Here is a 17,119-nt window from a genome sequence, read left to right on the forward strand (position 1 = left end):
ATAGAACTACAACACATTTGCATGTTCAAAACAAAAGAACTACAAGACATTACATGCATTGGCATGTCGATAAATGGATAAGAAATGCATGGCCATGCTGGGTAGGTCGACAGTGCTTGCGCTACAAGGATTTGCAGCAACCTGACACCTGAGGTTTCAGACCGGCAACGACCCATTTAGTCTGGCACTGCTGGTTATCATAGAGCTTTCACTACAGTTGTCAATACCTCTAGTCAGAGTGTTGTGATGCAATTTAGGATTCATGAGGAAGGTTCTGCATATGGTCATGGCTCTGAGACCTTGGTAACATGTTGCTGTGGGTTGTTACGACATCATGACGGATCCCGACACCTCCTAGGCCTATAATAATCACCGCAGTTAGAACTTACTGTACACATTAGACAAGTGCATCGATCATGGATAGATAAAAACCTACATATATAACCGTATGTATTATCTCTGCTAGCTCCTCTTCTCTCTACTCCCGCTATTTATGGGCACGAGTATAGACTGGCCACGTCATATGCTGAAGATATATTGTTTGATTTATTTTTTGTTATGTGCAATATTCATTACTTTAATGATCTGCTAGCTCAATCTGCACCAACAGCTACATTGGTTCCTTGACTCCACTGCCTTAAAAATAGAGTAAATGTAATTTTAACTAATACCCACGAGTACAAGACTAATACGTAACAAAACACCCAAAAGTCGCAGCTTTGGCCAAGTTAACGATCCTGGCCCACTTGTCATAGGCACGAGCCATTCATGTGGCTCAATTCTCACTCCCAACCAGCCAGAGCCGCGGTTGAGCCGAGCCGTTCAATTCTCCTCCCGTTCCCCTCCCTCTCTCTCTTCGGGGGCCGGATGGATGGATCTCTCTCTTCGGGGGCCGGATGGATGGATATCTCTCTCTCCGGCGGCAGGATGGATGGATCTCTCTCTCTCTCCGACGTCCGGTGCCAATCGACGCAGCGGCGCGCCCAATCATCCATTGCCCATGCGCGCACCTCACCCGCCGTATGCATGCATACGCCCACTACCGGCCGCAGCACGGCCCACCGCACGCAGGAGGTTGCAGACCCAGCGGAGGAGTGGGATCCAGATGGGGAGGGCGACGACCCGCGGGATCCAGATTGCGGGTTTGACCAACTCCGCTTCCTCGTACGCATCGACAAGGCGAACCAGTACGAGGTTGGCAAAATGGTCGGCAAGGGCAGCTACGGAGTCGTGGCAGCCGCCATCGACACCCGCACCGGCGAGTCCGCGCGTCCGGATTGAAGGCGGCGGCCGGCAGGAGTCGAGGGCAAAATGGAGGCGGGGTCGACCTCGATTCCGACTGGAAATGCGTCAGCGAGGGTGGCTGGAGGCCATGGTCAGTTTGTCGGTGCCGGACGGCTGCGGGCAAGACCTTGACGAGCCATCGTGGAAATCTGCCGCCACCAAGGAAAACACAGCTCAGCTCTTATCTCGGCTCAAGCTGATGGCTCAGAAAAGGTTGACCCAGAAAATCGGACTCGTGAGTATGACATGTGGGTCAGAATTATTAACTTGGCTAAACTTGTGATTTACGAGTTTTTTGTTACTCCTTAGTCTTTGACTTGTGGGTATCAATTAAAAACCTTTGGATTTGTGATTCTTTGTTACGAGAGCCGCAGAATATGGGTTTCTATGTAATTTACTCTAAAAAATACAAACGAAATCACCATGTGTATGGATAAAATATGTCTGCTAGTAGTAGCTACTTCCATCACCGAGAACCAACCATTTGCTTGGAATAGGGCCCGTCTTTTTCTTAGGCAACTGGGGCTGCCACCATTGTGGAGAACGCCTCTGTCATGGCCGAGCTTACAATTAATAACAACAATTAACTGCAAGTAATGTCTGGCTACTGCTCCTGTCCAGCGATCTTCTTCACGACGATTTCAAGCAGAACAGAGGGGCAGCCTGTGCAATATATGGTGAAAAAATGGAGTAATAAAATTATGACCATTCGTCTTCCAGCAGAAGCATTCGGAGCATCACCCAGTAATCGCGCAAACAAGACACACAAGTGTACTAGTAGTATTCTGCAAGTATTTAAGCAACAAATTTAACTGCAAGTAATGCCTGCACTATTGCACCTGCTGTCCGGCTATGTTGCCTTTTTTTCCTTCCGTTGCCGCGTCGCGTCGTTGACCAACACCCAAAAGATTTCTACGACTTTTCTTCTCCGAATTTCCCAGCGAATATCCATTCCGTCTCCGGTCTATCGTTTTCACTCGCCGCTCGCAGAGCACGGCGCGTGTTTGCCCATCTGTTTTCTCCCAGATCCTCGAGCTTCTCAAGGAGGTGATTTGTTGTCCAGCTCACATGATTTTGCATCGAATCTGTTTAATCTGGTGTGTCATCAACTGCAGCAATCTGCATCAAGCAATTCATCCCCGAGCTTCTGAAGGAGGAAACAACTGGAACTGTCAAGCAGAGATTACTGAATCGCAGCTCGCTGATTTGATTCGGGACAACAAGGGGAGGGATTCGAGGATGGACGGGAGCGGGATCATAGCGAGCGCGGCGACGGGGGCGATGGGGTCCCTGCTGGCCAAGCTCGCCTCCCTGCTGGAGTCCAACTACCACCAGATGCAGAGCGGCACGCGGCGGGAGGTCGCCTTCCTCCGGGACGAGCTGAGCAGCATGAACGCGCTCCTCGAGCGGCTGGACAATGCGGACTCCTCCGGGGCGCCGCCGCTCGACCCGCAGACGAGGGAGTGGCGGGGCCAGGTGCGGGAGATGAGCTACGACATCGAGGAATGCGTCGACGACTACACGGACCACCTCCGCTGCCGCCAACGCCGCGATTTCCCCCCCGGCGGCAGCGGCGGCGTGTTAGGGTTCGTCCTCGGCTACGTGCAGACCGTGCGGGAGATGGTATCCCGCCGCGGCATCGCCGAGCAGATCCAGGAGCTCAAGGCCCGGGTCGTCGAGGCCGGGCACCGCCGGAAGCGGTACAAGATCGACGATGCCGCGGCGGGCAGCTCTGGTTCTTCCGGTGTGGTGCCCGTGGATCGACGGCTGCCGGCGCTCTACGCGGATTTGGGGGGCCTTGTTGGCGTCAACGGCCCCAGAGACGAGCTCGTCAGGTTGGTGGACGATGGGGAGGAGAGGAGGATGAAGGTGGTGTCGGTTGTTGGGGCTGGAGGATTGGGGAAAACCACTGTTGCTAACCAGGTGTACCGGAACGTCGGGGATCGATTCGATTGCAGATGCTTCGTGTCGTTGTCGCAGAATCCTGACATTGGGATGGTCTTCAGGACCATGCTCTCTCAACTCAAGAAGGATGAATGTGAAGTCAGTGGATCAGGTGATAAGGAGCAGCTCATCAATGAATTGAGGGATTTCCTACAGGACAAGAGGTGCGTAAATGTGATTAATTACTCTTAGCTGTCTTTTCATGAAGCCACTTTGCCTTATGCCAAAGCAGCTGTAGTACTTTATAAATCAAATATGAGCTACATTTCCAAATTGAGCCTAAACTAACCAGGTGTTAGGGAACCAAAGTATAGCTTAACTTGTCTATATAAAATTATTTGTAGCAGTTTTGATATTCTATCATCATGCAGATAAGATTTATAGGTTATACCTGTATCATAATTTTCTTTAATTTGATAGGTATATAGTTGTAATTGATGACATATGGACTAGCCAAGCATGGAAGATTATCAAATGTGCTTTACCTGAGAATATTTGTGGTAGTAGAATTATTGTGACAACCAGAATTGGCACTGTTGCCAAATCATGCTCCTCCCCTGACTATGATCTTGTATATGAATTGAAGACGTTAAGTCACGGTGATTCTAAGATGTTATTCTTTAGAAGAATTTTTGGCTCTGAAGATAAATGCCCTCATAATTTGAAAGAAGTTTCTACTGAAATCGTAAGCAAGTGTGGTGGCTTACCTTTGGCAATCATTACAATGGCTAGCCTATTGACTACTAAGTCAGTTGGAACAGAAGAGTGGATGAAGGTTCGGGATTCGATTGGTTCAGGACTCGAAAAAAATTCTGATGTGGAGGAGATGAACATGATACTATCTCTCAGTTATAATGATCTTCCTAGTCATTTAAGGACCTGCTTATTGTATATGAGTATGTTTCCTGAAGATCATGAGATCAACAGGAATTTTTTGGTAAGAAGGTGGATAGCAGAGGGGTTCATCAAGGTTTCTGGTTGCAGGAATTTAGAGGAGGAAGGGGAATGCTATTTCAATGAACTTATAAACAGAAGCCTGGTCCAGCCAGTAGATTTCCAATATGATGGTAGAGTATATGCTTGCCGGGTGCATGATATGATTCTTGATCTAATTATATCCAAGGCGGTTGAAGATAATTTTGTTACTGTAGTTTCTGACAGAAGACACATATTGTGCCCCCAATCTAAGGTTCGCCGACTCTCATTTGACAACCCTAGTGTAGAAAACCTGACAGCACATTCCATGTCTGTTGCTCATGTTCGATCTCTGAACATATTTAAATACTCTGAACAAATGCCTCCTCTTTCAAACTTTAGGGCGTTGAGAGTGCTAGATCTAGATGGCAATGAGAATTTGGAAAGTTGCTATCTTGAAGATATAGGGAAGTTATTTCAGTTGAGGTACTTACGGATTAGAGCAAGTAACATCACACTTCCACGACAATTAGGAGAGCTGCAGTTGTTGGTGATATTGGATCTTCTCAACTGTTCCCATATAAGCGAATTGCCTGCAAGTATTGTTGAACTTCCACATTTGAAATGGTTAATTGTTAATCGTGTCACATTGCCAAATGGAATTGGCAATATGCAAGCTCTAGAGTTTCTGTCGCTTACAGTTGTGGACTACACTACCCCAGTAACTGTGTTAAAGGAGCTGGGCAGCTTGAAAAAATTGAGAACCCTTGGACTGGATTGGCGCATCAGCAGCTCGCACAAGGATAAAATAGAATATGCAGATAATTTTGTTTCATCCCTTGGCAAACTAGGTAGCTCGAACCTTCAATATTTAACGCTAATCAGTCCTTGGTCACTAGACTTCTTGTTGGAATCTTGGTCCCCTCCTCCTCACCACCTTCAGGAATTAGCAATCAAAGGTTGGTCTGTCAGCAAGATTCCAGTGTGGATGGCCTCACTGGCTAACCTCACCTACCTGGATATTGAGGTTCAAGTGAGACAGGAAACCATCCATCTACTTGGGGCCTTCCCTGCCTTACAATTTCTGAAGTTATACTCGAATGCAGCTGACCCCAAAGAAAGGTGTCTCGTTGTCAGCAAAAATGGATTCCGATGCCTAAAAAAGTTCAACTTTGTCCATTGGGTAAACTTGCTATTTCTAGAAGGAGCTGTGCCAGTGCTTGAAACTCTTGAATTTCAAATCATAGTGCATGAGGTGCAAACTGCATCTCGATTTGGTCCTCCTGATCTTGGTATCCGCCACCTCTCTGCTCTGAAGAACCTCGTTGTCAACATTTACTGTGAGTGTGCAAGAGTTGAAGGGGTCGAGGCATTAGAGGCTGCTATTCAGGTTGCAGCCAGTATGCTTCCAAACAATCCAACACTGACATTACGTAGATTTCGTGAACCAGAGATGTTAACAGATGATGCAGGATAGTAATCAACTTACACGCCCATCCTTGCTCTGCATCCACACATTAAGGTATTGATTGGTACAATCCCCACCCATCTGAGAGACTGGGACTATTTTTTTTGCTGATGGTACTCACTGGACTTCTCATAGCAATTTTTCTCTTTCAATTCCAGGCATTTTTTTGTTACAGCTAAACTGGAGCTACTGCTTGCAGCTACACTACTTTATTCCACTCCATATGTCTCTGTCTTGGTAGACATAGGAATTGATACTTTCATCAACTTCATGGTGCAATTACACATGTCATTGTGCAAACCGTCTCTTAGCTTGTTGACTGTCATAACTGACATTAATTATGTTTACCAGTTAATTTCACGACAGATCTGTAGTGCAGAAATTAGTCAAAATTGCATAGTTATTCTTGTTAAGTGGTGGCAATATACAGCCTGCTAATTGAGTATTTGTTACACCTTATGTCCATTTGAATATGGTTTATTGCAAGTCTGGCATATTCTGTTACACACACCTCACACTAACAGAAAAAGATAGCTAGTGGCAACATATCTAGTACATCTATCTACATGGCTGTATTCTGTTGTACAATGTGACATGCCATCGTGGACTAAACATCATTTCTATTCCATTGTCAACATTCCAGTAGGTTTACTCCCTTGATTGGTAACACAAATTTATCTATATAAGGAGACTTTGTTGCACATTTGCTCATGCTTTTGAGAAATATAGACTCATTGGTCACAAAATTTTGCTTACATTACATGCTCAGGTTCTGGGAGTGCAGATCTTTACCCCCAAGTTCTTATTTGTACACTTGATTTTCTGGTTGTATCTCCACATTCTCTTCCACAATGAAATCAGGGATCATGATGAGGCTGAGCTATCCAAGTGAGATTCGTTTGTTTAATTGTTCGGATCACAATTGATGTTGAACTGAATCAAGTTACTGGTTGTGATATCCAAGCTTAATCAGTTCTCCAAACTAGTTGTCACACACATCTTATTGTGCGGACATGAGACCATAAGTTCTCTATCTGTGCAATATAGTTCCCATTCTGTTTAGTTCCATGCAGTGAGAAATCGTTCTAATTAGTTCTGTATTTTCTCTAATTTTCCAATCGAATCAGGTTATTTAATCTTTATTGTTACAAAAACAGCAGCTTAGTAGTGAGAAATGTTCTTCTGCAGAAGTGGCAAAACAGCAGGAGCTTGTGAAAGAGAGGACACACCGGTTGAGGGAGAAAAAAGGACTGCATCTGATTTTCTTTCTGCCCTGGCATGCTCCTATGGTTGTACCAGTTCAGTGCATACATTCTTTTTTCTTTTCCATCAGTTATCATGTAAAATGCTATTTGTTGCAAATTTGTAGTGTCTGCAAAAAATGCCGTTGTCTTGTTTTATCTCCAACAATGAAAAGCACTTCTAAGCTATCACAAACAATTTATGGATGTACTCCCTTTGTTCCCTTTTTTATAAGACGCTTTGGCAACTTAATTTGGCTTGCCAAAAGGTCTTATAAAAAGAAACTGAGGAAGTAGTTTAAAGTTTGTGAACACTATATACATGAGAGAGAGGTAAGTAGTAGTTGTAAATACTGTAGATACTATTCATCTGTACAACTTAGCTTCTCTTTCCTCACTTTAGAAGGCTTTATGCTCGAATTTCCTTTTATGTAAAGTATGAATGTACTGTGGATTGATATGCTTTTTGTACTGTGAATTGATGCAGAATTACTCTAGTAACTATCTCTTGCCAACCGTGACAACTTAGAACTTTTTCTGGAAACTGGAAAATTTATTATCCACGGCCTGTGCATCCAGCTGTTACAACTTAGAACTGGCAGAAGTACTTTGTTATCACTTCCTAGTTTGTGCTGTGTCATTGATTTAGAACTTGAAGAAATTAGTGTTGCTTTATTCGAGTGTGCTCAACATATTATCAGCCCAACTAATCAGGATTTTGTTTAGTGGATAGAAATTATATTAGCAAAAAGTAGAATCCTTATTTTAATAATTCCATTGAGTTTGCCAGGGTAGTTTATATTTGAGTTTCTTGTTCATTTTTATAGACCAAATGCTTAACTGAATTAACGTTTGATGGTTAGGACACTGACCATTTTATCACAATTTATTCTTGGTCAGTGCAAATACAGTACTGAACTGATTGTTCTCTTAGTTCTCTTCTCAGCATTTTGTCTGAAATTTGAGATCGGAACACCATACACAACAAGATATAACCTGGAGCCATGCTATGTATTGGAGTTTTGTGTCTATGCCATCTTAATCTCTTTCCATTATGTTCTATTACACTCTCATGCAAGGGGAATAATCAAACAACATGGGGTCTTACTCTTTTCACTTGCCGCTCTGGTCTCATGGCCAGCCACCTTTATATGTTGAGAATCTTAGGAGGCTTGAACCTCTGCATGAGTCTAAGTCTCTAAGCCAATATTTCTCTTAATTTTTTCATCGGATGGGTTGTTGCTCTTTTGCAGGACAAGAAAAGGAACTGATGAACATATTGAAGTGGTAGGTGCACGGTGAACTATATTCAGTGCTTTGGTTTCATAGGAAATGATTCGTCTGTGTCATATACAGGTTTCAGGGCAAATGATGCGTCTGAATCATATATAACATGGGAGAGCAGAAGAGCTACGGGAGTGTGTCGCAAATGATTCGTCTAACTGTGTAAGTCATATGTAGGTTTCATGGTCTATGTTTCGTCTTAAGTCACATATAGGTTCCTATAAAGGCTTGGGCAACATGCATCTCATTCTGCAGAGCCCGGGGAGTTACATTTCTTTTCTTAAATTTCGGTGGAGTTATTGTCAAGATATATACTCCAATTGCTGCTTAGGACTGCGAGACAACAGGACTGCTTAGGCCCTTAGGCATGCTTTACATTCTTTTGTTTCTTGTTCATTTTTAAGAGACATGCCTGCCACCAGGGACACCGTGGGCTTGCCAAGTTGCCAGGCAGCCTTCTCAGGTAGCGGCGAGGGTGGAAGATGTTAGAGGAGGGGGTTGGCCTTAGCTCAATAAATATTGGTGTGATATCCTTTGGTCCTATAAATACTAGTAAATGAGAGGGCAAAAGATACTTGAACAGAGAGCCAAATGCTTCCTCAAGTCATATATGTGCGTATGCATATACGTCGGGCTTAAACCTAAACCCGCAACTCGGTTAACCAGTTATATAGCCACGCTTGTGAGGCATCGGGATTTCTGGTTTGATCGTGTGATTTCCCACTGGTCCAGTTCTTTCTGCATCATCTACAAACAATCAGGAATCTGCCCTTGGAAACGAGTAGAATCACTAAATTTACCAGGATTTTGTGTAGTAAGAAAAACAGAGCTCAGTTGGTAACATAAGAGAAACCAGCAAATACAGTGCAGAGACCACTTATTCTGTTGGTACAGGAACATGCAATATTGAGATTCCGTTGAACAAGTTGAAGTGCGTAGCTTAGTGTAACATTTGCATATCTTTACCTAAGGGCCTAAGGCCTATAGTATTCTTTTGCCGCTTAAAAAGATTTAAGCAATTATTTTCATATGATTGGCTGGCAAGCTCTGGACTTCTGTTTTAGCTGAACTTCTAACTTACGTCCATGCACCTTCGCAGTTCGCACATGCTAAATTTTTCACCCAAGGTTAGGGACATAGAAATAACCCATCGATTTATCGACATGGAAGCAACATGGCTCTGCTTCTTTCCCCATACTTCCAAACACCAATAGTAAAGTTAAGAACTCAGATCTATCGGCCGATGTTTTGAGAATGTAATTTCACATGCAGCAAAAGGAGCAAAGATGAGAATAGTATATGCATATAGTGCAAGTATCATTTACTCCTAACTTTTCTTTGCCTCACTCTACAACTGCATCCGCAGACAAAGTGATTTCAATTCAGTATTTTCTTCTTCTGAATACCTTTTATTTTTATCTATCTAGCAAAGGTAATTTTCTTCTGTAAAGTGAGTCTGAATGGTAAATGGGGCTAGTTATTGTATCGTACCTGCGTCACTGCAGGATTTGACAACAAGTCCTGACCCAACTGTCCTCAAATCGGAGTCCATTGCCCAATTGTTTCAAATTATAAGGATGAATGGTCCTAAAAGAATTGAGAACTTGAACTAGTTAACACGTCGGTCGTTGCTATCTACAATTGGACACATATCGGTCATCTGATCACAAGTTACATTTGGTCGGTTCACTGTACACTGTTGATGCCAGAAAGACTGGACACATATCGGTCATCTGATCACAAGTTACATTTGGTCGGTTCACTGTACACTGTTGATGCCAGAAAGACTGGGCGTATTTCGGTTTTTTCACAATTCGGTTAGCAGAACCGGCAACCGAATTAGCCACAAAATCGGCTACGGTTTCGGTTAACACCAAAAATTTGTGTTGTTCAAAACAAATTACTACTTAATTTTGTCCTGGACGGTCAAAATTCACTAATTTCTTCTTTTTCTGAATACCTTTATTTTTATCTATCTGGAAAAGGTAATTTTCTTCTGTAAAGTGAGTCTGAATGGTAAAAGGGGCTAGTTATTGTTTTGTACTGCGTGACTGCAGGATTTTACAGCGAGTCCTGAGCCAACTGTCCTTAAATCGGAGTCTGTTGCCCAATTGTTTCAAATTATAATGAATGAACTAGTTAACATGTTGGTCGTTTAAACCTACTATTGGACACCTTGGTGATCTGCTCACAAGTTACATTTGGTCGGTTCGAATACATCAGCAATGGGACTGGTCGAGTAGTTAACTTTGTGACTCTAAACCGAAAATGAAGACCACAGTTATCATGGGTCGCCCCACTATCCATGCTTGCAGGCTTCCAAGTAACTTTATTTTCTTTTTCCCAACTTACTTCAAGTTGTAATTTTGCAAGGAATGCCAAGCCGTGAAGGTAGTGAAGGAAATACTTGAGTTGGTAGGTGCACATTAAAATTGAAGTAGGTAGACTGAGGGACGGATAGTTTCATAACATCTAAAAAAATTATGTATGTGTTCACGTTCTGTCCTATAAATATGAGACGAGCGAGCTAAAGAACTCTGAGCTGAGAGTTCTGACCGAGCTATATATATATATATGTAAATATAGCTATATCCATATAGTACGATGTACGACCAAGTTGTTCTGATGTCGTCTTTAGCGAATTTCCAACTTCGGTGGCTACGTAGGCATGTGAGGCATCAGGATTTCTGGTTTGATCAAGTGATTGGTTAGCTGTCTATTTTTTGTTTCCATCATGTTAAATGTGGAATAACGAGACCTGTTTTGGGACCATGGTCCCGCTGCATCACGGCCCATCGCCCGTTCGTTCTGAATCCTAGATGATTCACTGACACCTCGCGATATGTGCCACTCTTGTAATCACCCAAACAGATGGTACAGAACATTATTTGAATTCCTGGGCCTTGATCTGCTGACACTCAGCTGCTGCTCCTGCAATAGCCCAATTATTGTAAGGACTGGGCGTTCGGTTTTCGGTTTTTTCACAATTCGGTTAGCAGCAACCGGCAACCGAATTAGCCACGAAATCGGTTACGGTTTCGGTTAACACCAAAAATTTGTGTTGTCCAAAACAAAATACTGAATTTTTTCTGGACGGTCAAAATTCAGTATTTTCCTCTTCTTCTTCTGAATACCTTTATTTTTATCTATCTAGCAAAGGTAATCTTCTGTAAAGCGAGTCTGAATGTTAAAAGGGGCTAGTTATTGTATTGTACCTGCGTCACTGCAGGATTTGGCAACGAGTCCCGAGCGAACTGTCCTCAAATCGGAGTCCGTTGCCCAATTGTTTAAAATTACAATGATGAATGAACTAGTTAACACGTTTGTCGTTTATACCTACAATCGGAGTCAGTATACTCACAAGTCACAACGAATGCCCCGTTGAACGCCCTCCACGCGCTCCGCACTTCACACCGGCGCGGATCAAGTCACAACAAATGCCCCGTTCAAGGTCCCAGAGACAGCCAATGAAAGCACACATTGAGTTGCCCCTACCCGGTGGATCTTCTCCTTCGCATCTACGCACGCTCTCCCATCAATATCATGTCAATGTCGGCGCTCATGGCTGCCCTGCGCGCCGCCGGCCGGAAACAGCTCTCGGCTTCCACCTTGTCCAGCCCGACTCGCCCGACAAAGGCGACGGGGTCGCATGTGTTCAGGATCCGCGACTACTCGCAAGTCACGGACACGGTGGGCAATGGCGCGGCCGTCCACTCAAGCACGTTCGCCGTCGGCGGCCACGACTGGCAAATAAGGTGCTATCCGAACGGCCAGCACAAGGAGCACGAGGATTGGATCGATCTCCGTTTACCTCCTCCGACACGCCCCGGCCTGGGGCTGGGCAAACTTCATCAAGCCCGCAAACGCAACGGCTAATAAGTTCGAGATGAGCATACTCGACCAGGACGGTAAGGCATTGCACACGCGTAGATCCCAACACCCGGGCTGCACCTGGGGCTGGGCAAAGTTCATGAAGCACGCTGATCTGCACGAGGAGAAGCATCTCAAGGGCGATTCCCTGACGCTCTTGTGCGATGTCACCGTCGACCTTGGGCTTGAATTCGATGGCGCCGCCGTGCCGGTGCCGGAACCTGCAGCAGTCGCACCGCCGCTGCCACTGTTCGAGTTGCCTGGGAACACCGCCGAGCTACGGATCGACGACATGGACGCCGACGTGTGCAAGGCTCTGCTCCAGTTCATCTACACGAACTCGGCGCCGGAGACGGACCAGCTCGAGGCGATGGCGGAGCCGCTTCTTGCAGCGGCGGACAGGTACAAGCTGGAGAAGCTGAAGAAGATCTGCGAAGGAGGCGTTATGCAAGAACATCGACATGGGCTCCGTGGCTGCAACCCTGGCGTTGGCTGAGCGTCATGGTTGCTCCCTGCTCAAGGACGCGTGCACCCGGTTCCTCTCCGCTCCTGGCAACCTGGAAGCAGTCATGGCGACCGATGGTTTCGAGCAGCTCAAGACAGGTTGCCCCTCTGTTAAATTTGTTGATTAATGTAGCAGCCGTTTGGATTTTACCTCGAAGAAGGGAATGGGACCGTCGTTGATTAGTTTCCTGCATATATTTTAGCTCAAACGTCTCCTAAAGATACGAGAATGCACTGTGACATGTTTAACACACGAGCTCTTACGATGATTGTTGAGTAGTACTTCTCAATGCTCCCGCGGAAATTAATTCTGTATGTTGATTATCGGATGATTACCTTGGTATCAGAGCCGGCATTCAGTTTTGAGATGGGATCAAGGCCTACCGCGTCTCATCGCTGCTCCGGCGAACTCTACCGCTGCGTACTCCGTTTCAAATCGCTAGTCGCCAAGATTTTGCTCCTAGCAACAACCGATTTCACTTGTGAATTACGAAGAAGCTGCTCAAGGAAACAATCTGCACGTTTTGATGTGCTGTAACGTGGGTATGCACCAAAATCGTTTTCTCGATGCAGATCGATCCGCTAGCTTGGAAGACCCGCTGCCTCTGGCCGGAACCAGCTACAGGATGGAAGACGCGGAACTCAGCTTCGACTGGAGTTCATCTAGCCGGTCAAATCGCTTGGCCCATCCTGGAAAGCGATCGTACCCCCGCAATCAGTGGCGGAGCTATAAAAAAATTCATAAATTCATGGACGGGCCATACTGAAAGAGAACATAAACTTTTGTTCTGAATCATAGCACTTCACTAAACAAATTTCATCAAATTGATAAATTGCAAACTAGGGATTTGAGGAAAGAAAGAAAAATATCTTGATAGACAGTGGTGTTGATAGAGGGCCAATCGCTGAACTGCACCAACTTTCAAGTGGAGTGCATGGTGAAGACGGAAAAGCGACTCGATTAAACGATACATAAACCACCTGGAATGGTGGAAACCACTCCGAACTTGTGCATTAGACTAAACTAAGTCTAACATGACTTTTTATATTGCTTTCGGACTGCGAAAACATGTGTATCGTTCATAAATCAATCACAAGTCCAGATAAAAAAGTCATGTTGAATTTTTTTTGACTATATTTGGTACATAAATCAATATTACATATGTTTTCGCAGCCCGAAAGTAATATGAAAAAATCATGTTGAACTAAGTTTGGTCCAATGCACTAATACGGGGTGGTTTCCACCGGTTCGAATGGTTTATGTAGCGTTCAATTGGACCGTTTTTCCGTCATGGCTGTTTACCTGTTGAAAACAGGTGCAGTTCAGCGATTAGGCCGTCGATAGAGGATGACAGTAGTAGAGGAGGGGCAGCAGGCGCACGTCAGTGTAGTGGAGAGGGGCAGCACGCAGCAGGCGCAGGGCAGCAACTGAACCAACGTATGTGATTGAAATTGGGGAAGAGGAGGCAAGGCAGCAAGCCAGCAACCGACCAGGGTGAACAACCGAGGCGTGCGGGGTGGGGCGGCGCGCGCGGCAGAGCAGCAGTGGCGGCGGGCGCGGCGATGCGAGGCGGAGCAGGGCAACGGGCGTGGACCAGGCAGCGCACCGGGCGGGGCCAGGCGGCGCGGCGGGGCGAGCAGCGGGGGCGTGCGGGCCGGCGCTGGCTTCTACGAGCTTCGATCCGTCGCAGTCCGTCGTGCAGCGCAAGGGGAGGAGGGTAGGCCTCTGCGGGGCTGCTGGGCTGCCGCGGAGTAGTAGATTTTGTTTGTGCCAAAAACCAGGGCGGGCCACGGCCCACTTTGGCCCCAACGTAGGTCCGCCGGTGCCCGCAACTCAATGAGCCACCGATCCGGTGTTGATTTGTCCCCGCCGTGGACTCTGATGTTCGACTCTGAAAAGAGGAACTACAAGAAGCAACGATCAAACCCGCCGCCGGCCTCCTGCACGGCCGCAACCGCCTGCTGGACACGGTGCGCGTGGACAGAGGCAGCTGTGCCTCCAGGAACCGTCGTCATCTCCATGAAATCACCACCACCACCGCCGTTGTCGACCTCGATCTGGCTGCCGCCGGCGTCCTTCGTCCTGGAATCGCCGCCGCCCGCTTCCTCCCATAAACTTGTAGGACACCCCTATTTCATAATCTGAAACTAGATGCAGCATTTTGTCTCATCGATCCTATAAAACTATATTTTATCGATAATTCTAGTACTTTCAGTACTTTTGTTTTACGAACTATTTTTCCACCGTTGGATCAACTCGGTTGGACGGTTCCTAAAATCGTCAACCATTGTACAATTTGTACTTCCTCCACATTTTACAAAGGTTGGCATATTTTGTTTCGTTAAGACAAGGTTTTGATCAATAAAAACTCTATTGATATGTGTGTTTTCATGATTTCGTATCATATAGCTTAAATATTAATAGGGTAATTCTTGATCAAAAGCTTGTCTTAACGAAACAAAATACGCCAACTTTTATGAAACGAAGAGAACACAAATGGCTTCACCTTCTTGTTCCTTTTATCCTTTTTTTCAGAGCACCAATTTATCCTTCATAAGTGCAGAAAATACTAGAGCCAAACTGGGCCGCAACCCCTCAGATGTGCAGAAAATACTAAGGCCCAGTATAACTTCTCAGCATCCCAGCCCATACTGCAGCCCGTCAGCGGACAAGCTTCATTGCCAACACAATCCAACAGCCGACTGTTCTTCCCCAAACCCCCCCCCGAACGGCGAGTCGGCGACCTATAATCCCTAGAACCCGAGGGGCCGACGGCTCTCTTCCTCAAATCCCCAATGGCGACCTTATCAGCACACTCCTCAAGACCTCAAATCTCCTCCATTCCCCCTTATTAACCCCTCTTCCTGCCTTGATCGGCGGCGCCCAGCCGCCGTCGGCCCGACGCCGTGCTTACCGGTTATTAGGTATGTCGTTGTCCCGTTTGTGATTCTGATATTTGATCGAGATTGAGATGTTCTGTTAATTTAGATTTCCACTCAATTATTTAGGCCCCCTCTTCCCTTTTGCTCATGCTCCGCCGCTGAAACCATGTCCGCCTCTTCTGCCGCCGCCGCCGGCGGTGTCGCATCGCCACTGTCCGCATAGACCATCGTCGCCCCGACCGTGTCCGGGTCGCACATCGTCCGGATCGACGGCTACTCCGGCACCAAGGGCCTCGGCAACGGAAAATTCCTCAAGTCTGAAGCGTTCGACGTGGGAGGCCACAGCTGGTGTATACACTACTACCCCGACGGCAAGTCGGCAACGGCCTAGGAGATAACGCCGATTGGATAGCCATTTATCTTCGTCTCCATCACAACAATTCCAGTGAAGTCATAGCGCAGTACAAGATTAGTTTGCTTGACAAAGATGGGCAGCCAGTACCATCGTACAGCAGATCCAGCAGCAAGAGTCGTACCTTCACCAGCGAAGAACCATCATTATTTGACTTCGCGCAATTCATCAAAAGGAAGGATTTGGAGGAATCGCCTTACTTGAAAGATGATGTCTTTAGCATCAGATTTGATGTAACCGTGCAAAAAGATATTTTCACCGGACCAATCCTGCCGTCGCTGCTGACTGCCAAGGTCCCGGTGCCACCGTCCGACATGGCCCAACATCTGGCCCAGCTCCTCTTGGCTGGCGAGGCGGCAGATATTACTTTCGATGTCGGTGGGGAGACATTTGCCACACACCGGTGCATACTCGCTGCCCGGTCCATCGGTCTTCAAGGCGGAGCTTCTCGGTCCCATGAAGGAGAAGACGGCAACTCGCATACAGATTCATGACATGGAAGCCAAAGTGTTCAAGGCTTTGCTCCACTTCATCTACACCGACATGGTGCCCCAGATGGATGAGGCTTACACGATAGTAATGTTTCAGCATTTGCTTGTGGCAGCGGACAGGTATAACGGGGAGAGACTGAAGCTGATTTGCGAGGAGAAACTGTGCAATCACATCTGCAGAAGCACCGTACCGTGGCAACCACGTTGACGCTGGCAGAGCAGCATGGTTGTGGAAAGCTCAAAACGGCATGCTTCAAGTTACTTGCGTCTCCAGGAAACCTGAAGGAAATAATGAAGAGTGATTGCTTTGAGCACCTGAAGAGCAGTTGCCCCTATATTCTAGAGGAACTGATCGCCAACCTTGCCTAGGTCCTGACATCTTCTAATTCAAAGTTAAAAAATCTGTATCAGATTAGTCCAAATCATCCTGCTATTTTTCTTTCTTTCTAGAAGTGACCATGCACCTACTTTTACTAATAGTATGCTTAAGAACTTGTGGTTGCCTTAGAAGAAAGGAGTACGATTTTCTAGAGCACTGCTTGACGTACGACGAAAGCAGTACGATTTTCTTACTGCAATGCACATCAACAGTTGATCATAATTTCACCATTCCTAATCACCACTGATTCCTTTCATGGCACACAAATCGTACATGGACTGTCATACGTGAGGTAGTTCCGGTCTTTAAAACACAAGATATTTTTTAAACACGAATATATGAAATTTAAAGCCATTAGTTCTGCATAAATTGCTTCTAAGGTCTGTGATTGTGAAATAGTGCAAAATTTAGAAATCCAAAGGGAAAACACTATATTTTAACTGA

General features: G+C 45.8%; 1 protein-coding gene and 2 pseudogenes across 7 annotated transcripts; all 3 read left to right on the forward strand.

The window, feature by feature from the left end:
* The first annotated feature begins 2,170 nt into the window (after positions 1-2,170).
* Positions 2,171-9,061, forward strand: LOC100831974 (putative disease resistance RPP13-like protein 3). Of its 7 annotated transcripts, none has more exons than XM_010239217.3 (4): positions 2,171-2,331; positions 2,400-3,392; positions 3,649-5,665; positions 5,770-6,679. In XM_010239217.3, exons 2-3 carry the CDS (start codon positions 2,524-2,526, stop codon positions 5,618-5,620), a joined length of 2,841 nt encoding a protein of 946 aa, XP_010237519.1. In that variant the 5' UTR covers positions 2,171-2,331; positions 2,400-2,523; the 3' UTR covers positions 5,621-5,665; positions 5,770-6,679. The 7 variants fall into 7 exon arrangements, 5 of the variants coding, with proteins under 5 accessions (XP_010237519.1, XP_014758775.1, XP_010237518.1 ...); XM_014903289.2 differs by lacking the exons at positions 3,649-5,665; positions 5,770-6,679 and adding exons at positions 6,800-6,909; positions 8,106-8,139; positions 8,209-9,061 and having other exon boundaries at positions 2,172-3,392; XR_001408032.2 differs by adding an exon at positions 6,800-6,941 and having other exon boundaries at positions 2,190-3,392; positions 6,381-6,499.
* On the forward strand, positions 6,977-12,779 carry LOC112268711 (annotated as a pseudogene).
* Positions 12,780-15,559: 2,780 nt separating this feature from the next.
* Positions 15,560-16,665, forward strand: LOC112268882 (annotated as a pseudogene).
* The last annotated feature ends 454 nt before the right edge of the window (positions 16,666-17,119 follow it).

Source organism: Brachypodium distachyon, chromosome 4 (assembly GCF_000005505.3).
Source record: "Brachypodium distachyon strain Bd21 chromosome 4, Brachypodium_distachyon_v3.0, whole genome shotgun sequence".
Classification (NCBI taxonomy): Eukaryota; Viridiplantae; Streptophyta; class Magnoliopsida; order Poales; family Poaceae; genus Brachypodium; species Brachypodium distachyon.

Excerpts from the sequence above, each read along its gene's own strand:
- LOC100831974 (XM_010239216.3), top strand. The coding sequence starts at position 2,353 with ATGATTTTGCATCGAATCTGTTTAATCTGGTGTGTCATCAACTGCAGC. Across the intron at positions 3,393-3,648 it reads GATTTCCTACAGGACAAGAG|GTATATAGTTGTAATTGATG; the intron begins GTGCGTAAATGT and ends TTAATTTGATAG.